This window comes from Lutjanus erythropterus, chromosome 4, assembly GCF_056507025.1.
Source record: "Lutjanus erythropterus isolate fLutEry1 chromosome 4, fLutEry1.hap2, whole genome shotgun sequence".
Lineage (NCBI taxonomy): Eukaryota > Metazoa > Chordata > Actinopteri > Lutjaniformes > Lutjanidae > Lutjanus > Lutjanus erythropterus.
Window position 1 is genome coordinate 35,733,502 of NC_139320.1, and position 21,232 is coordinate 35,754,733.

The 21,232-nt window shown below is 37.3% G+C and overlaps 1 protein-coding gene across 8 annotated transcripts in view; it reads left to right on the plus strand.

Moving 5' to 3' along the window:
- LOC146328799 (muscleblind-like protein 1) overlaps positions 1-19,191 on the plus strand; it is a 103,932-nt gene extending 84,741 nt beyond the window's left edge. For 3 of the 8 annotated variants that reach the window (XM_084717811.1, XM_084717812.1, XM_084717810.1), the window contains exons 5-11: positions 3,313-3,552; positions 6,229-6,282; positions 7,052-7,202; positions 9,834-9,869; positions 11,707-11,798; positions 12,140-12,213; positions 14,057-19,191. In XM_084717811.1, the coding sequence (XP_084573937.1) occupies positions 3,313-3,552; positions 6,229-6,282; positions 7,052-7,202; positions 9,834-9,869; positions 11,707-11,798; positions 12,140-12,196 (630 nt within the window). In that variant the 3' untranslated portion in view covers positions 12,197-12,213; positions 14,057-19,191. The remainder of the gene's footprint in view (positions 1-3,312; positions 3,553-6,228; positions 6,283-7,051; positions 7,203-9,833; positions 9,870-11,706; positions 11,799-12,139; positions 12,214-14,056) is intronic. The other 5 variants (XM_084717813.1, XM_084717814.1, XM_084717815.1 and 2 more) reach the window with 5 other exon arrangements.
- Positions 19,192-21,232: the final 2,041 nt, after the last annotated feature.

Here is a 21,232-nt window from a genome sequence, read left to right on the forward strand (position 1 = left end):
AAAATCATATGTTGCTTACCTGCAACCATGGTGATGTAAATGGCCCAGAGGGACAGTTACCATGGGGACAGAAATATGATTAACAGGCCCTTGTATTTGTTTGTCCAACTAAGCACTTCCACTGGTTTAGCTCTCTCTAATGCATGATTAAGCACTGTTAAGAAAAACACACTGGTCCACACCTGCTGCAGAGAACAGCAAATTGCTTCCATTTAGTCTTCCCTTTCTTCTCCAATTTATATTTCCATGCCAGCCTCACTCACTCAAGGCCCATACACTCTCACTTGATCCCCATCTCTCTGACCTTTACTCTTTATTCACCAACAGGTTTGGGAGGGTTACTTTGAAAATCTACTCTGATACAATTATTTATCACCTGTTAAAAAACGTAAGTGTCAGGAACCTAATTTGAGTGTCACAATATTAAAGTAAGTAAGTAAGTTATATAATTACTTTCTATGACTTTTTGATTACCTCAGTACCAAACATGATAAAATTGTTTATTGTAATATAATGCTTTATGTTGTTTGTTGTTAGGTTTACTAATTGTTGGTAAAGACAGTTATGCATTAATGCCAATTAATAGAGGTAATTATGTGCATTTAAATGTATAGTTGATTAGTATTACTACTAGTACTATTGGTGTGATTGTGACACTCAAAGTAGACTGACATATTCTGACTTATTCCAGTCTGGAGATTGTGTTTTCACCCACACATGATTCCAGTCACTGGCATCTACAGTCCCAAAATATGTTTCAGTAGTAGTAGTATTGGGAGACAGCTTGCTAACTGGGTTTCTGGGTTTCGGTAACATTAGAGGCTGATCTGTGTAGCTCATGTTAGCAGTTGGTCTGTGAAGCTAACGTTAGTGGTTGGTCTTAAGTGTGAATGTTTCTTTAAATTAGATGTTGAGTTTCACAACTGAAGGCAGAACTGTCACTGGACTGCGATGTTGTTCCTCTTTACCGATTTAAAGACAAAATACTGTTGAAATTTGCACCCAGTGAAAGCAGTTTATCACAAGAGGTCATGATAATGAACTGACTGTAAGATTATCTGGTTTCACTTGAGATCAGAGTGACGTTACGAGGCTCGTGAAGTTCTGTGACGTGTGCGCTCTGTGCGTGGTAATATATTGTTCATTATATCAAAATGTATTTCAAAACTGTAATCCTGCTAATCACCCCCATTTTTACTGAATGTATCTGGAATCAGATGACGTTTTATTTTTCTCTAACTCTAATGGTATACAGTTACTTTTTTTGTATCCTAATTACACAATGCTGTTACATGTAATCCTTTACTGCCCAATCCAATAACCACTTACATTTTCCTTTAACTCCCTTGTTTCCTCCCTCCCTCACCCGCCTCTCCAACATCTGCCTGACAACAAGGCAGACTCTCCTTTTTTAAAAAAAAAAAATAAAAAAAATAAGACCAGTAGCGGCTGTGGTGATGGTGGCAGTGGTGGGGAATTAATGTGTAGTTGCTCATTCATATGTGAGTGCAAGAGAGGTACATAAGAGAAAGACGAGACAGACAGAGAGACAGACAGACAGAAGGAAAGAAAGAATCCTGCCCCATCGCTCACACAGATCGGTGATTGTGGATGATGAGCTGTCATGACAGGAGACCGAGCAGGGTTAGCTGGTAGATAACAGCGCTGGTGGCCTTTTTGTCTGGCACCCGTTCCACCACAAATCAAATCCTTTATGCACGCAGACAGTGAGACTGGTAAACAGACATTTGGCAAATGGCTTGTTCTATCACAATAACTGATAGATCGATACAACGTACCATGAAATTGCATTTCATTTGGAGCAGGATGGTGCTCCGAATGCATTTCAGACCCAGCAGCAGCGGCGGCTGACTGTGCTCAAACGGAGATCTTAAGTTATTGCACAGCTCTTTAAGTGTCAAAATTTAATTTTGGGAAAAATGCTGCCTCATAATTTATATGTGCACCCACCTTTTCTGTGTGTGTGTGTGTGTGTGTGTGTTATTATGTGTGGGCTGGCTGATTACGTCAGCCGCAGCCTCCCTTGAGAGTAACCAGCCTCATATTTCCCATGAGCCTCATTGAGTCCCTACATTCAGGCTGAAGCAATCATTCTCACCAACTGCTCACAGATGCAGATGCTGCCCCCTTCTGTCCCCGTGAGGAAGAGCAACAACACAGCTCATTTGAATAATGGATAAATGTTGTGTGATTGATGAGTCTGTAAACACTGGTTACGCTCTGTTCTGCGTATCAATCAACAGTAATGGCCGAAGCTGTCATTAAGATTGGTTAGCTGTGTCTGGTAAAGTGATTGTCAAGTTCTGAAATGACTGAACAGATTGATTACTTCATCACAAGTGAAGTAAAGTGAACACTAACTTCATAATGTGTGTGTGGGTTCTGCTGTTTGTGTGCATTTATGCTTTATGAAGGCTTTATTGTCACATAAACAGAAAATCAGGGATGCAGAATTTGTCAATTACATCCCAAAGCTATGGAACACATTATCTTTAGATATCAGGGAATCCAGCTCAATAAATATTTTTAAAAGAAAGCTAAACACCTCTCTCTTCACTTTAGGCCTGCAACTAACCGTTATTTTCATTGTCGACCGTCTGTTGATTGTTTTCTCAATTAATCCATTAGTTGTTTGGTCTATAAAACATCAGAAAATGGTGAAAATTTTTCAAAAAGCCCAAGGAGACATCCTCAAATGTCTTTTGTCCACAACCCAAAGATTTTACTTACTTTACTTTACTGTCATAGAGGATTGAAGCAACCAGAAAATAGATTAGGAAAAAACAATTTTTTTTCTTTGTTTTCTATAAAAATGACTCAGACTGATTAATCGATTATCAAAATAGTTTAATTTAATAATCGATTTGCAGCTCTACTTCTCTTTAACCTTTAACTAGCTATGATTTCCTGATACAGGCCTGAAACTCTTTTAAAATGTTGTATTTTACTTGATTTTATGCTTTCTGTGTACTCTATTTTTGACTTTATTTTCTTATCATTATTTGTACTTATGAATACTATGTATTCTGATACCACAACTCTTTTTTTCTTGTTTATGATGATGATGATGACCATGATGACAATGATGATGATATTATTATTGTCATTATTAATGTTATTATTATCATTATTGGTAGTAGTCAGATTACATGATGCTAAAACTGAAACTTAGTCAGGAAAAGTTCATGAAGTTTGTGTAATGAAAGCTGTGTGATGGCGTCCTTCAACCATTGTGGATTAAAGTAGTAAAAAGTGTGCTTGTGTGTGTTTTTTTTTTTTTTTTGGCACTAGGTATGTCGGGAATACCAGCGGGGCAACTGTACACGTGGAGAGAATGACTGTCGCTTTGCCCACCCTGCAGATAGCACTATGATTGACACCAACGACAACACAGTCACTGTGTGTATGGACTACATTAAGGGCCGCTGCTCAAGGGAGAAATGCAAGTACTTTCACCCTCCGGCCCACCTGCAGGCCAAGATCAAAGCCGCCCAACACCAAGTCAACCAGGCTGCGGCTGCTGCAGCCATGGTAGGTATCTGTGCACAAATATTACAACACCAAGAAGGACTCAAGCTAAAGAACATCTACTGGATCACAGCACCAGATTACATTACATTTAATTAAAATAAATAAAGTGTGACCTAGCCAAAAGTTTATATAGGTACTCCAAAAACTGAGGACAAGTCAAACTTGATTGGTCATGTGATGAACTAAAACAAGTCATTAAGCAACTCTAGTGTTGATGTGGGCTCATTAAACATGACCTGGGTTCATCTGGGTTTCATAAAATATAGACACGGTATTACAGTTTTTCCCAGTCACTTTGGCCCTTTTTTTAAAAGAAATAAAATAAAATAAAAAATAGCAGTCTTAACATTCTCTAAACTGAGTACAGTTGCCAACTGTTTCACTGGACATCACAGCTCTATTTCATCTCTGCAAAATGTACTAAGTCATCCAAAATGCTTCAATAACTGAGTTAATTTGAACAGTGCCACCAAAGTTAAAAGCTGTTTTGTCATTATGTGAGCCTTACTGGTGTTTTTCAGCAGTCTGCCCTGGAAATGTTTCTTATATACACATTTCTGTTTAGTTGACATTGACTGCTCACTGTACTATACAAGAATGTCAGTGTTGTTGATTTCAACAGCAGGTAAAAGTTTACTGTGAAAAGTCAGGGCTATCCAACACTGTTGTACACAGACCAACAACATGCACATTTATATGTAAACAGTGAATTTATTTGTAGCAATGTGGTAAATTCACTGTAAACACAACATTCACATTTGATGTTTCATTTGAAGTCATATACAGTGAACAGAAAATTTGCCACAAAATGCTACCTATGCTAAAACAAACAAAATAATGCAACAATAAAAAAAAAAACTCTCCAGTGAACAACAAACTTGTTGTTTAGAGATTTGGACTTATTGTTTTAAAAAAAAAGGTTTATTCATTAATGAATTGAGCCAAAACGAATGAGAAAAACTATGAGGTTTCACTTTCCAGTTTCTTATACAGTAGATGTAGATGTTTGAGTGAACGTCCTCTACCCTGTGCTTTTACTCAATCTCCCAGCACACATTGCAGTCTCCTCTGTTCCTGCTCTCTTCAGCTCTGACCCAGTATGCACTGAGAAGATGTACAGGGTTGATGTGTGCTTTATTAGCAGCAGGCTGTAGTGATTGTGCCTACTGCTCCCCTCCTCCTGCTCCTCCTTGTTTTGCTGCTTTCTTAGTTATATATTTTGCTGTTCACAGTCAGTAGGTATGTAATTCTTTTACTGAAAAGACAATTGTGATGACTACTGTTACTTTCAACCTTGTTTCTGCAATATTCCATAAAGGGACACAGGAAGGTTTTGCTGAGCCGAGTGCTGTAGATGATATTATGCAGCAGGTACTCCAGAAAGGAGGGTCAGCTTGATTTCAGTTAACCTTTCACGCTTAACTTATTCCGTAAATTAGGCATAATATGATCAGACCTGTCTCCACATTTGAACAATAGTGTCAGTAATATCTGCCCTCACAGCTGACATCCTAATTTTATTAGAGTTACGCAATTAATCAAAATATTATTGAATCTGCAGCATGACCAAGCACAATATCCAAGTCGCAGAAGCTGGAATTTTTTAAGATGTCCTGGTCTACAAATCTTGTTCACCAGATGTAAGGAAACACGTTTGCTCAGGACAGACCCCAACAAATGTTGCATCATCATTATGATTTTAAAACTTTTTTGTTCAGTGAAAATAAAAATTGTGATGTAAAATGATCATTCTAACTGTGTGAACATACAAAACTAAGGGGACCAATAATATTTTTAAGTGTATTTCAAAGTAGAGTAATTTAAAAGTGCTATAATGTCAAAAAATGTGTTTTTAGTAGTTGTTCAAAAAGAGTAAAAAGTAAGAAAAAGGAAAGTGTATGCCCTTGTATGTATGGGCTAAGTAGGTCAAAATATGCTAGTTAACAGTAATTAATAGAAATGTTTAAAGTTTATTCTTGCAGCAATAACGGAAATAAAAAATATTTTCTGGAGTATCTGACAGCACGCACTGAAGTGCTTTGAAAATGTTGTGCAAGCCTGAGTTTTATATTTAAACTATTATTATTATTTATACTATTAGTATTATTTACCTTATTAATGGCAAATATTATCTACTGCCCAACCTGACAAGTTATTCATAATTCTGGTAATTATAGTCATAAACACAGTGTTTTGTTCTGCTCAGATAGTGGTTGCAATAATTGTTTGAAAGTCAGTATGGAAACTGGCCTGGTACCAGCAATCAAAATCAAGTTAACCTGCCTTTATAGCAGGACTTTCTTGTGAGCCAAGATTAAATTACATCATATTTATAGTGTATTTTAATTGGCTAATCCTCCTTTCTGGATCAGAACGCCATTGCACTCTAAAGTTACAGTTCATGAATTTTCTCCTGTCAATAAACATCGAGGGCCATAATTCTCTTCAGTAACCCTACAGCCATTAATGTGCATGCCCTAGTCTTGTTATTGTTGTATATTGCATTCCAATGATTTGTTTTTTTATTTGTTTGTTTGTTGTTTTGTTTGTTTTTTTTTCTCACCAACCCACACTGCACTGCTGCCCCCATGATGCACCTCCGCTTGCTGGTTTATGTTAATGCGCTTGAACCCCATTGGCCCATTGCCATCATGTGCTCGCTGCCTGCTAATTAAGACTCAGTCGGCTGTCAAATCACTGAAGCGACCCCTCGACGCAACTTTTGACCTGGTACTATGACCTTTCACCTTTTAGCTTGGCATGTAGCTGTGGTGTAATAGAAATACTTTTGTAGTTCTGAAAGAAAGTAGATATTTAATTATCTGAATGGAGTAAACACTGAGGGGTGATGAACTGATTGGAGCCATCAGGTTTTTGATATAAAATACTGTGGGGGGAAAAAAGGACTTAAAATAGTAGTTACTTTTCCTTTTTGTCAGTGGTCAGTTCATCACCTTAAGTGAATCTCCAAAGCATGAAAGAGTAATATTTTAGTGTCTAATAAGGTGTGATAGTCTTTGCATGATGTTGTCACTTCCCATATTGCATGTGTAATTGTTGAAGAGGTGTCATAACAATCTTATAACATGGCTTATAGTGTATTATTATCATGGAGCTGGCAGTGCAGCTTTCCCTAACTACATCATTTCTGTTGATGGTCCAACAATCAATGCAATATTATCTTTACAGAAAGATCTAGTTATGCTTCAGCCTGCAAAATAATTATTTTATGTACTGTATTATTCAAAATCATACCATTAAGTTTGTGAAATTGTGCTGTGGACGATTCCTAGCAAGATAGATGTCACAGTTTGTCACGGTCTTTCTCTGACAGAGCTAGTGTAGTCCACTGCTTGCTTGCCAGTGTTTGTAAAAAGCTGTTTGGAACTTTATCTTCTAATGGAATTCTTTCTTCTCTCTGTCCTGAATGTCACTGCTACCATCCTTTGATTTCCTGTCACTCCCATCCCTTTATTTTTGGTGTTGTCCCCCTCATCAGGGGCTCCCTCCTGTTTTGCCTCCTTTACCAAAGAGACCTGCACTTGAAAAAGCCAACGGTGCCACCACTATGTTCAATGCTGGCGTATTCCAGTACCAACAGGCCCTGGCCAACATGCAGTTTCAGCAGCAGGCTGCCTTCATACCATCAGGTAAGACCTGAGCCTGAGCGTCTTTAATAACGCCTGTGTGTGGCAGTTAACCCATTGCTACTGGCTGTCATCTCACATGTAGTTTCTCACGAATCTCCTTCAGTATGTTTTGGCATCAGCATCGAATGGCTGAGTGATTGTGTGATTTCATTTCTGGTGAAACGGTGTAAAAACTTGCATGGATTTAGTTGCACATTTATGTACATCATGGGCATTGGTTTAATGTCTGAAGTCAGGGCTGTTGTTTGTTTTTTTTTAAGATCGTATGACTGCTATTTTCAGCATATATAGGTATGAACAATTGATGTATAATATAGCCAAGTGCAAATTGCAAGAGCCACAATATTTTGATAAAGCTAAAATGTATCACAGCATACATCTTATAAAAGAGCATTATGGTGCTACAGAGAGGCCCCAGCCTACAAAACATATTCTAAATACAAAACCAGTCCCACCAAAATCATGACTCGTATTGCAATCTGTCAACATAATTGCAATACGATTTATTTTGCATATAGTTCAGCCCTAATAGGTATTCAGTTAATCAACTTCTGGTAATATTAGCTTTTACTGATGGCTTAAAGTGATAGTTCACCCAAAAATGAAATTTCATCCAATATCTCCTCACCCCTGTGCTGATGTGAGGATAGGTGAAGATCTCCAGTTCACAAAACACTCTCGGAGCTTCAGCGGAAAACAGCGTTGCAGCCAAATCCAGTACAATTGAAGTGAATGGTGACCAGTTTTAAAATGTAAAAAAAGAACACAAAAAAACACAGAATGTCTCCATACTGCTCGTGTGGTGTAATCCAGGCCTCTCAGACCTGATCCGCGTGCACACGGCTGAAGCGGGTACACAAGCTCTCACCCAAGTGGCGCGGCTGCAGCAAAGAAATGATGTTTCTCTTCTATGTTGTTGGCTGCAACGCTGTTTTCCGGTGAAGCTCCGGGAGTTTTTTGTGAACTGGAGATCTTCACCCATCCTCACATCAGCACAGGGGTGAGGAGATGTTGAATGAAATTTCATTTTTGGGTGAACTATCACTTTAACCCTCCTAAAAAGATTCACGCAAGAGACTTTTCACTACATATCAAACTGACCTTATTGATGCGTTTTTCCTTGATGATCTATTTTAGTTTTCTTTTCAGGCACTAACAGCTGTATCCAACTCCAAGAACTCCATCTATCAGACAGTCAGGGCAGCCTGACAAGCAAAACTTATTACTGGGAGGACAGAGTGATAAGGTGAACTAGATCAAGCTAGTTCAAGCAACATTTTTTTTTTAGCATTGCTTTATTAGTTTTCCAGTAAACATAAAGGATGGATAAATAGATATCAATATACAAGCACAAGATATATAAGAAAATCAGAAAAAAGAGAAATAAAAAAGAGAAAAAAATAAACTATATAGAAAATATATGTAATAATAAAAATCTACATCTAGTAACCACCAAGGTCCAGTGCCAACAGATAATGCTCAAGATAATAAATAAGGACCTCAAAATTCTAAAAAATAGCTCTTGTTTTCCTCTAATAGAGCAGGTAATCCATAGTAGTGCTATCATCCATTTTGCCTGTAACAAACATGGAACTAAAAAGATTTCCTCTTTCTTCTTCCAGTTGTTTTCTTTTTAATGACAACCTAAAAAGCAAAGCATGGCCTCCAAATTGTTGTCAATTAATTGTATTGATTAAATGTCCTCTACCTCTTCACAGAATTGTTTTTGTCTTATTACATTCCCAAACCCAATGGAAAAATGTTCCCTTTGGATTGTCTACATTTAAAACACAAATCTGGGATATTACTACTAAAGTTGTTTAACCTTTGTCAGTCAACATTTTAATCTAATGTTCTTTTCTTTCATCTGGATTTGACAGTTGGACAGTAAGATGACATAGTTTAGGGAGATTTTATTAAGTAAATCAGACTCAAATTGCAAATAGGTAGACATGTCTTCACTTCATTCCCAGAGGAAATTACGCCCTTAATAAACAGTATGTGTGTATACAGTACACACACACACACACACACACAGCTTATCTGAGCCGCTCTTCTCTGGCCACTGCATAGTCATCTTACACTGCGTCCCAAATTCTCATCTGACAGCCTAAGAATAGCCTGCCATCGATTCCCTTCTGCGAGAGATTCGGATACTCAGATCCTCATATGTCCCACACTATTGGACTGTCAGGTCACTGCAGCACACTTTGAGGATTCTGAAATCAGGTCATTCGAAAAACTACCACAGTGCAAACAGCTGTTACGCTACTGACAGGAAAATGGGACCACTGGTAGTGTTTAATCTGCCCTTCAATTTAATGGAGCAGTGAGAGTTGAGCAGTAAACTGGGGCTGGACAGGCAGAGTGTGAAGTTCTGCACAACTGATATGCTTCCTATGCATCTTATGCTTCGTAGTGTGTGTGGTTGCAGCAACTGTGATGTGTGCAAAGGCGTGATTGGTACATAGTCAGCTATACAGCCATTGAACTGAAGCCAGCAGATTAACATGTGCAGAGCATATCCAGGTTAAATTCAATATGTCTGACTTTATAACACTTGTAATGAGTTTTCTTGATTTCTTCTCCTCCCTATTCACTCCACTCCCTGTTGCAATGCATGATGGGCAGGCTCGATATTGTGCATGACACCTGCAACAAGTGTTGGTAGGTGCCAGCTTTCCTTACCGATTATCTTTTAGCCCATTTTAGTCACTCACGTCTCATTCAACTCACCACATAATGTGAGCACATTCTTCATTTTGTGAATTTAGACTTTGACATTGACCCAAAGTGGCATATGTAATCTCTTTTCAAAGCAGAAAAAAAAAAGACTTTTAATTGTGTGTAATTTCAATTGGAAGTTGATGTGTTTTATTATTACACTCTGCAGTACATCTTTGTGGTATGGAATGAACCCTTTTTGCTCTGCCACAGTTCTGTCTGTCACCTAATGCTTGTTGCAGTTCAAAATCCCCCCGACCCCTGCTTCATTATACTTCCATCCCAAGCTGTCTAACCTCTACAGCACCTCATTATACTGTCTGGTTATACATGCCATATAAACATGAGGAGTTATTCATGGTAGTGGGAGTCTACATCTATCACTAGATAGATGTAGTTATGGAGGAATATTAGTACCAGGTATAATGGAAAAGAGAGGAGTTTCTTATTTTCAATTTTTTAGTTTTGAGAATAAAGTTGAAATGTTGAGAATAAAGTTGAATTTTCAGTATTAGTGCCGGGAATAAGAAAAAATAAATCAGAGGAGGAATATTTTTACATATTTAAAATGAAGGCTAAATGTTGAGAAAAAAGTCAAAATGTTAAGAATAAAGATGCCAAAGGAAAGACTGGAAAAAAGATACAAAAAGGTATGAATAAAATCGAAATGTCAACAATAAAGTCTAAATGATGACTGTGAAAATAAAGTTTAAATTTCCAGAATAAAGTCGAGCAGATAAGAATTCAAGAAAAAATCTTTCACTGTTAGTGCCAGGTATAAAACATAAATCAGAGGAGGAATATTTTTTGCATTTTAAAAATGAAGTCAACATGTTGAGGAAAAATGTGTCGAGAATTAAGTGGAAAATGTTAATAATAAAGTGGAGATGTCAAGAATAAAGTTGAAATTATAAGAATAAAGTGGAAATGTTGAAAATGAAGTTGAAATGTTAAGAATTCAGTAGAAATGTTAAGAGTTAAGTTGATAATGTAATTTTGAGAATAAAGTCAAAATGTTGACAACAACACTGACATGTTAAGAATAAAGATGAAATGTTGAGAATAAAGTTGATATGTTAAGAGTAAAGTTGAAATGGCATTCAACTTTAATCTCAAATCTCAAAATGGAAAAAAAAATCCTCTTTTGACTTTTTAAGCCTGACCCTGATATATAATAACAATAATAATAATAATAATAATAATAATAATAATAATATATACTTGATAATAATTCAGTTTGACTTTATTCTTGACATTACTACTTCATTCTTGTCAATGCAAAATTTAACTAAATCCTCCTTTTCTCATTTTCCCTCTTATTCCTGATCCCATTAGTCTTCCACATGTAGCAGTAGTAGTTGTAAGATTGTTTCCACTGTTAGTAGGAGTAGTAGGAAGGGAGGCGAAACAAAAGATTAACAACAATTAATTAGTCTGTTCAATATGCCAAAGGAAAGACTGTTAAAAAAAAAACATACTGCCATCTGAATTAAGATTTTGCACTTTAGATTTGCCAATTAGCTATCTTGCACTCTAAAGAAATCCCCTGATGTTTCTTTTTCTTCCTCCACAGCACGTCTGCTGCTATTCCTCTACACAAATTGACGGAGTAATTATTAGAAAAATCAGTAAAGATCTGTTAAAATAGATTTGATTTTAGGCTTTTTAAAGCTGTCTCATGTTTATTAGCATTCAATAGACAGACATATGAATGAAGTGTTAACGTAAAAAGCTTTAAGTCTGCCCTGGTTCAACTGCCTGTGTGATCTTTCCCTCCAAGTACCCATGATGCACGGTGCTACTCCAGCCACTGTGTCTGCAGCCACCACATCTGCCACAAGTGTTCCCTTTGCAACCGCAACAGCCAATCAGGTTTGCTCCTCTCCTGCCTCCTCTCTCTCTTTCTCTCTCTTTTCTCTTCTTGTACCAGCTTTGACTTTTACGTATCTGTTAGATTCATTTTTTTAATCTCATGATTCTCATGTTCCTCTTAATGAAAACTGCATGAATGGTGCACAAGGCTCCTCTCTGATCTCTGCTAGCTTTTCAGGCCATCTTATAATGTGATTATTTAGACAATTACAATGCCTATATTTATTATCAATGTACGTTGAAGTGCCGTTTGTCCTCATTTCAACTGATGCCTCTGTTTCCCCTCTGTTTTTCTCTCTCTGCCCTCTCCCTCCACCTCTCTTCTTCCCCCTCTCAATCAGATTCCAATAATATCTGCAGACCATCTGACTAGTCACAAGTATGTGACCCAGATGTAGGAGTCTCAATCAGAACAGTATGTACTGCACCTCTTTCTGACATCTCACACGCTGCATTTGGACAAACGCTGTCTGTTGCTTTTCATCCGAACTGCTCAGAGACCGTTATGTAAAGCATTTACTGCATTTTTTTTTTCAGCTGACTGAAGTTCTTTTGCCTCAGGCGGTTAACAACATCATTGTTATTATTATCATGTTTGCAAACTGTATACCACCTTCTTTATTCAGGTGATGTAGAACTTGTAGGAATAGTTTGACATGTTGGGAAATAAGCTTATTTGCTTTGATGACACTCTCATGTGCTGACAGGTAGGAGCTTGTTAGCTTAGCTTAGCATAAAGACTGGAAACAGGGGGACACAGTTAGCTTGGTTCTGTGCATAGGTACCGAATTCCAGCTATCAGTACCTTTAAAACTCACTAATCAACATGTTGTATCTTGCTTGTTTACTCCTCGGTCACTACAGCAACACTTGCAAATGCATGTTGCTGGAGTTTTATCCCTTTAGTCCTTTTCCCTTCTCTGTGCACCTTGGAAGTAGGTGAAGATGTGCCAGAAACCCCTGCTCTCCCTCTAAATCAATGCTTGGTTAGGGCAGTTACTCCCTGGAGTGGAGGAATAAAGAATAATTGTATTTCCCAAAATGCTTAACTATTCCTTCAACAAAGTGAGATGAATTAAGGCGAATTCAGCATTCACTCTGCAAGAAACTGTCCTGCCTGCCAGATATATTTTGGCCACTGTGAAAGTTTTTGCAGTCATGCATCAGATCAGATCTGAATTCCTTGTTCCCCACTGATGTAGTTTTGTTTCATGTCTTCTGCACAACTTGGCAAGTGCAAAATATATGTTAAGTTAATTTACTTGAGTGAGTTTACTCAGTAATTAAAAAACAAAAACAAAACATTTTTTGTGGTTTCTAAAACTCAAAGATTCAAGTTTATCTAAAGAAAAGTAAACTATCTTAACCAAAAGACTAGTAGTTGGTAAAACTTTTTAAAAACTTCAAAACTTCACTTCGAGTTTACCTCAAAATTAAAATATCTATTGCAATAAGTTGTCCTGAAATTTAGAATTTTTTCATTTTTTAAAAAATTACAGGGTAGATGACTCAGCTTGTGGTGCTTGAAGTGCCAAAATACATCTGAATTTAATGTTTACATCACAGCCTCTCATACATGAGTAGGTGCATGCTTCCTTATGCACAGGGTGCCTGTTGCATCACACTCATCTCACTCTCCCTGTTTTCTTCCTATCTAATCAGGACTCAAAATGTCCAAAAAAAATAATTAGCAAAAAACTTCAACATACAGTAGTTTATTTGCTATGACCTCAGCGTGTCCCTAGATTTACATACCACATTTTCAGTGTGCAGATGTTGTAGTGAGCAGAAAATTTTAAAGACGTTTTTAAATTATCAGCATCAGAGAGTTGAGGCCTTGTCTGTGATGTGAAATCAGAGTCTGATTTCAGGACAATAACTTAATGTCACTCGTATGTACACACTCACACATACGCTAACACACATATACCCTCTCTACATTATTTCCTTTATTTTATGTTTTTGTTTGATTTATGTTGCTCACTTTGTTTGCTTTTTGATTCTATGGTTGCTTGTTTGCTTACACGACTTTTGTATTTGCTTATAATGTTTATTGAGTTGGGACTCTTTCTATAAGCCTCTAAGATTAAGTTTTTTCAATCTCACCTGCACAATTTGCTTCTTTTCTTTCTTTTATTGCGTTTCTGCTGCTTTGTTTTATTGAGCAAATAAATAAATGAAAACAACTAAGATTTGTTACAGCTTTTGTCCTCTTCCTTCACATCTGATTTGCTGTGTTTTGTGAACTTCTTTTCCAGATGGAACTGGAGCATGCTGGTGTCGAGTCCAAGATTAGTGGTCACCCTTCATGCCTGTAACATCAAGAGCAAAATGGAGAACCTAAATCTCGACTGGTTTGGAATAAATCTGCATGTTAACATAGGAGGCACAGTTTGTTAGGATTGTTTTCATGTGTACTTCATGCACACTCTTACACGACAAAAACAGAAAAGAACATCATTTGCATTACAGACTGCCTTTCACTCTGTAGAGGCGACTTACCTTTATTCACCGGACACACTTTGAATGTTAACATGAGGTAAACGTGTGGAGCAGTCATCAAAAAAGAATCGGCTGGATTGGTACGTCCATTGACCAAGAATCATGACTTATGTTTGTTTATTGGTTGTTGGTCTTCGACCTAAATGTGTTCATTTGTTTACACAAAGGTGCACCTTGTATTTCAGTTGAAAGAAATGGATAATCTGACTGAATCACATATGCATGCACAATGATTATTTTGTTTATGATTTTGTTTTGTTAAACCAGTGATGAGGGAAATTACATGAGTGCACTCAGAGGCAACCTGAATGTCTGTGAGGTGTCTTTCAAACCTTTGTAGCCTACCTTTCTATCTCTTAAGCACATGTCTTTAACCTTGCAGGCAACCCTGTAAAGTGCCATACATCTCAAAAACACGTGATGGTATTTAAGAAGAAGTGTTACAAAGTGTTAAAACTCAACGATTCCCTTTAAACGGCTCTATTTTTCTCTCTTGGACAGCATGTTATTGTCCAGTGTTGTAAACTGTCATCACTCTGTGATTCCCAAAAGCACCACTGCTGATTAGATTCCCCAAAGCTGACCCTCCGCTAAGCCCCACCCTCCTTAGTTACTGTTGCTATGCCTGTCAAGCTTTCCATTCTCGCACTGCGAAGATGCAGTTTACAGTGATAACAGTGGCAGACTTAACAAAAAAACTGGCAGTACAAGGTCTTTGATAACACAGAGAATTAAACACAAGCACCTTCTTGTTTCTAGTTGATGACTGTGGGTTTTGACGGCTGAAATTACTCTCGCTAGCACACTTCATAAGTGTAGCTAGCTAATGTAAGCTAATGCTTATACTCCTTGAGTCAGCTGAGAAGTCCGTCTACAGCTTTTAATGTTTCTATCTGACACATTTTAAAACAAGACTCTTGTGAAGTGGCTTAATTATGTAAAGTTATTTAATGACTGTACATGATATAATGTTAATGCTAACAGACTGAGGTCAAAGCTACATCTCAGCACACAATGGTTTGATGGTGAAATACGACACGTGCAGCACCAGTCAAAAGTTTGGGCACATCTTTTCATTCAGTGTTTTTTATTTATTTTGTAAGAAGTTGTTCAGATTGTACCAACAGTGTGCAAAACTGTCATCAAACCAAAAGGTGGCCACTGTGAAGAATCTAAATGTCTAAGAGCAAAAGACTTTTGCACATCCAACAGATGCTTAGGAAAAGACCATGACTAGACAATAAAATGCAAAAAGACACCTGGACACTGTCTTCTGCAATTGCAATCAAAGATTTAATAACAATGATGTGATTAAACTTTGATTGCAAGTGCAGAAGGCAGCGCGCAGGAATCTTTCATTTTTTAGATTCTTAATTAAAAAGCAAAAACATATTTTGCCTTGTTTTCATATATATAATATATATCTAGTTCCAAATTTCATGTTTTTTATGTCTTTAGTATTAATCTACAGTGTAGAAAATAAATAAATAAAGAAAAAAAATATGATAACATGTCCAAAGTTTTGACTGGTATTGTACTTGTATGTGATCCTTGGGATGGTCATCCAGCCAGACCAGCCTGGACTACGGCCGCCTCAGGAAGAGAGCCGGGATACAAGCTAAGCTAACTCCGCCTCGACCTAAGAGAGCGAGCCAGAGAGAAATGCACCAGCCCATCTCCTCCTCCACAAATCACCTACATAACAAATCCCAATTTAACCCCTGATAATAAGCAAGAGTTTGGCAAATGCTAACGTTCGCGGCTTACATTAGAGCAGATAAAGACAATTTTTATTCCATTCCTCATACGTTTGCTCTTGCGTGTTACGTTTTTGAAAGACTACAAAAAAGATGCCACTGTCCAAACTCATGAGGCACAGTGTTGCTCTTCTTAGACTGCTTCAGCATATAGGGAAACAAAGCTTGACAAGCCTGTGGTGCCTAGTTACGGTCGCTAATCTATGATGATCTATGACAGTAGCTGTTCACAGGAGGGGCTTAGCAAAGGGTCAATTGTCTGCTTTACTCAAATCTTCTACTGAACGAATAGCTTTTTTAGACTTTGTTGTTGGTGTTTCAACACAGATCTCTCCATGATCATTAAGTCTATTGACTCTATAAGCCAGATGAGTTGTATGTGGGGGTCTTGGCCAGCGTGAGAGACCAAAGACTCTCCTAATGTGATGATGATGATGTTGTGATGAATAGCTTTGAAACAACAACAGGGCGGTCAGTTGGTATCCAAACTGCTGTGAGACTGAAGTCGACAGTGGACGTGTGATTTGTACGACATGATTTGTTTTTCATGTTTATGCATATTTTAAGGCAGATTGTCAAAGTAGATTCAGTGTAGTGTGTGTATATATAGTCCGACATATTTAAGAATATTTGTTCAATACGTCTACCTGAGAACTGTTTTCAGATAGTCAGCCAAAGTCTTTTTGTGACACTGTTACTAGATATTGTAGGTAGACTAGTGTGTGGGCCGCATTGTAGCGAGCTCAAAGATAGACGGGGGTGTAAAGAGTAGATCTCTAGAACTCTTTGTTTTTGTTGTGTTCTGGGTGTTCTTCAGGCATATTTAAAAAATTGGTGGATAGTACAGGGAAAGTGGCGAGAATATAAACGATTGTATTACTCATCCAAAGCCTTAGAATGTACCATCGGGTCAGCACAATGCAACATGCCATTTTGAACCATCCAGTTGCCTAATCCACGCCATATTAACACACACACACACACAGAGCACTATGTAACTGTCACTTTTTTTGTCAGTGTTTTCTTAACTTTCTTGTTCTTTAGATGAGGAGTGTTTTACTTCATTTTGTTTGGATGATTTTTGATATTTAGTTCTGATTTTTAGTTTTGCTTATGATATTTATCTTTCTTATAATGAATATAAGGTAAAAAAAAAGTGTGTTTGTGTGTTTCCTCATGCAGTTTCCTGAAATTCCATGTAATGTTAATTTTAGTATGATTATGATTGTAAACTCAATATTTTCTACGTTATGCATATTGTTGAACTGTATGCATATTGTTCATTTCTCTAGTCTTTTTTGTGTTCTTTGAACAAAGATGTTTTATATGAGTATCTAACAGTGATGAAATAATAGAACAGAGAGGCTAAAGTTGTCACTGTGGCAACCAATCGCCGATAACCGAGTAATATTTTAATGATTGTAAGGTTTGTAACTAGTCATATAAGAAAAAAAAAGACTATTATAAAAATCTAGTTCTTAGATGTTTAGAGTAAAGATGTTATTTTCTACTGTATCCATTTCAAATAGTAACTATTGTTTTAATATTTTTACTCTCCCTGGAAATTGGGCCATGTTGGAAAACAAGCTGCATATTTGATCACTTTTTTGGGGGCGTTGCTGGCGGGGTCAAGGTGAACGTGGCGAGTAGGGAGTCAGATCTCGCTCAGCCAACTGCAAACAACAAGGGTGGGGTGGGGGAATCTCGAGGCGACAAAGGTGATGAAGGTTGACTTTTTTGCACTTCTGTACATAGTCAAAAAAGAGAGAATCATGTATATTGAGATCTTATTTTGAATAAAAAAAAATAATGTCTATAAACGACAAGGAATTTTGCTAGGATAACTAAAAAAAATCTTATGAAAGGCTGAACAAAATTGCTTGCATCAAAAAGGGCACTGAGTTTCTCGCTCTCCGACCCCTTTCCGAAAAGGCCAAGTGTTGCTCTTCTTTTTTGTCAGCAGCTTGTAGTTTGCCAGGTAACCTTCCGGAGGAGGCGTCCACAATACCCTCCAGCGTAAGGGCCTGACTGGGTTTGTCTGGTCCCCTAACCTGCCTGTAATACCGACAGGTGTGTGTGTCATGGCCACGCCCTCCCAGGCCCAACCAATCACAACTCGTCCTGTCTCTTTACTTTACTCAGAGAGGAATGCATGTTAAAGGAAATACATATACCGTTTAAAAAAAAATCACGACAGTAATATTGAATAAGAAAACATGTTACACAGAAAGATGTATTTACAGTATACAATATTCTATCAATGTAATGGAATAAAATATATATAAAAAATACAAAAATAGAATAGTGGTTTATTTAAAAAAAAAAAAGATTCCTGAAAATATACTCACTAAAGTTTTACCACTTGGAGAGTTAAAATACATGCAACACAAACACCATAGCTATAAGTATGTTCTTTATGTTTATGTAAGCTGTGCTTCTAGTAGATGAAACTGACCAAACAGGAATGTAGTTCAACATCAGGCAGAATTTAGGAATCATTTCAGATCGTGGTTTGGTCATTAATAATAAGTCGTTAATTTGAAATATTGTCCTGATCATCTTTGTCATCTCTCATCTCCTACAAGCACGCATGCTTACGTTTATGATATAATGTAAACTGAACTTTTTTTCATTTGTTGTTTGTTTTCTCTGCTTGTAGTGCTAATATGATGTATTCTGTCTTCTGCTGCAGTTTGTTTCTGCTTGTTTTAACTGCTCCGGGCCCCCTGAAAGGATGTGTCATGTTGTGCACACTGGCCACCTCCTCTGAAAAGCACCTGTAGAGACAAACCTCTGATCGTCACAGTCTAAAGCCATAAAATATAATATCATCAGAATGAAATGTGTAAGAGGGAACCCGAGAGGAAGTAGAGGTGGGAAGTTGTACGGTCCGGAGCTGGTAGGAAAGTGTTCGCTGGGGTTTTATTAACTACAACATCATGTAATAACTGAAGTCATGAATGTAGCTCATATAACCTGTGGGGCGCTGTGCCAACTTTGATGAAAGCGTGTAGTTGAGAGGGAAAAGTTCATGACACACTGTTTCACGGGGCCTGCATTGCTATATTTGATTCTTGCTGTTATGAATTAAAAAATGTAATAAAAATTTACAAACGAACTGAAGTAAAGAAGAATTTGCTTGAGACACATTATTTCATATATTATGGGACTGGACCTAGAGATGGCTCTGTCTAATTTATCGAGGAATCGAGGTCATTTATTACCCGACACAAAGTTGTACAACAAAATTAGAGTTTAATTCAGAATGCCATAGGGTAAAATATAAAACACATATAAAATAAAGCAATATATACAGACATTTACAAGTGCTTTACAGTAGTGTTGTCAAAAGTAGCAATATGTTGATAAATATTGATATTGAATATTTGACATACTTCAAATACTTATACTAAATACTCTTCTCTCAGACAGCTAGCTGACACAAACCACTGCAGTGCCCATGTAGCCCCACTTCCTCTCACTTACTCACAGTGCCGTCCTATTCTCGTCTTATTTTCTATATCCGTTGTCATGTTGTTATAATTATCTTTTAATAAAAATCTCAAATTTGATGGCCACAACGGTGAGTCAATTTTTTCCATGTGATATAAAAAGTATAATTGAATATCAATATTTTTATATCGAAATCAGAAATTCCAGTGTTGTGACAACACTACATTACAGAGTTGTATTAAAAACAACAATATGGGATTAAAAACAAGACAAAAAAAAATCTCAAAAAGTCTTCAGTTGAGTTTTAAAAATGTCAGCACTTGCTTTATGGGCTACTGTAGAAACAGTTAATCTGTACAAAAAACAGAGGTGTAAAAGTGCCCCAGTGTATTAATGTAACACATGTCTGTGTGTGGCCATGGTCCACCTCCCTCACTCTCCTGGCTCACCATATTACACACCTGTCTGCAGCCAGTTCATCCCCTCTGCTCACCTGACTCTCATCAGATCATCAGCTCGCTGTATATCTCCCCCAGTTCTGCTCCTGTTTCCAGATGGTTGTTTGAGCAACGATCGTAGTAACACCCCCAACTCAGTGTGTGTCTCTAGAGTTTTTGTGTAACTGACGTGTATCTCTTAACCCAGGATCATCTACATGTATGTCTGCTAGCCATCTTCTAGCTTCCAAGCTAACCCCTCCATGCCATGCTTCCCTGCTCTTCACAGTCATAATCTCCTCTACACGCCACTGACCTCATGATAAACCTTCACCATGTCACCTCACCTCTGTGTCCTGCGTCTGGGTCCACCCAACAACTGCACAACTACAAATCATGACACTCACTCTCAGCAAGAAAGAAAATAATTAGCATCTTTTTCTCATGAGGAGTTTAACTTTTGTGAACTTTAATTAAAGTAACTTTACATTACTTTTAAAAGACAGTCTGATAGTGAGTATGTAATGTGTTGTCAGCACTCTAATCAATATATAACTGATCATCAACCTGAAAAACAATAAATATATCTAACATGATTGATTTCAGCTACTTTTGATTGCAAGTCCGATCATCTTGCTATAATAAACCAAGATTATTTGTATATCTTTGGTATCTCAATGTCTGTCTGTCTGCAATCTCAGTCACATCATCTGTTAAAAAATTCTGAATCAATCACTATAAAATCACCTTTTGTCAAATATATCAACATCTGGAATTCTGTCATCTAATCACTGTATATTTGCAGAAACCGCAATAATTAAACTCACTCATTCAGGGAGCATAATTATCTTGTAAACACAAACATCTTGGTTATATATTTTAAATGTTTTCATTGCACTCAGTGACTCCAAATCAATATTATTATTCATTAAAACCCTATTTAAGATATCTCTTCGCATGATGCATCAATTTGTCCTACCCACTGAAGCTTCTAATTAGGAGCAAAGATTTTAATTGAGATAGCGCCTCGTCTATCTGAGAAACACGTGCTGATAAAATCTGAATGTGACTTAATTGAGATGCAGTTTTTAAAGAAGCAAATTAAGTCAGTGGGGTGAGGAATGCCTTAAAATGTGGAGGTAATTTATTCAGCTAATATAGAACGTACGCACGTTGTGGAGGAGACAAGGTTAATGTCACTGTTTTTAGCAAAATTAAAGCCCTGGTTCGCTGATGCAGGTGTTGTCACTTAATGTGGCTGATTTAACCTCAAAGGATGAGAGCG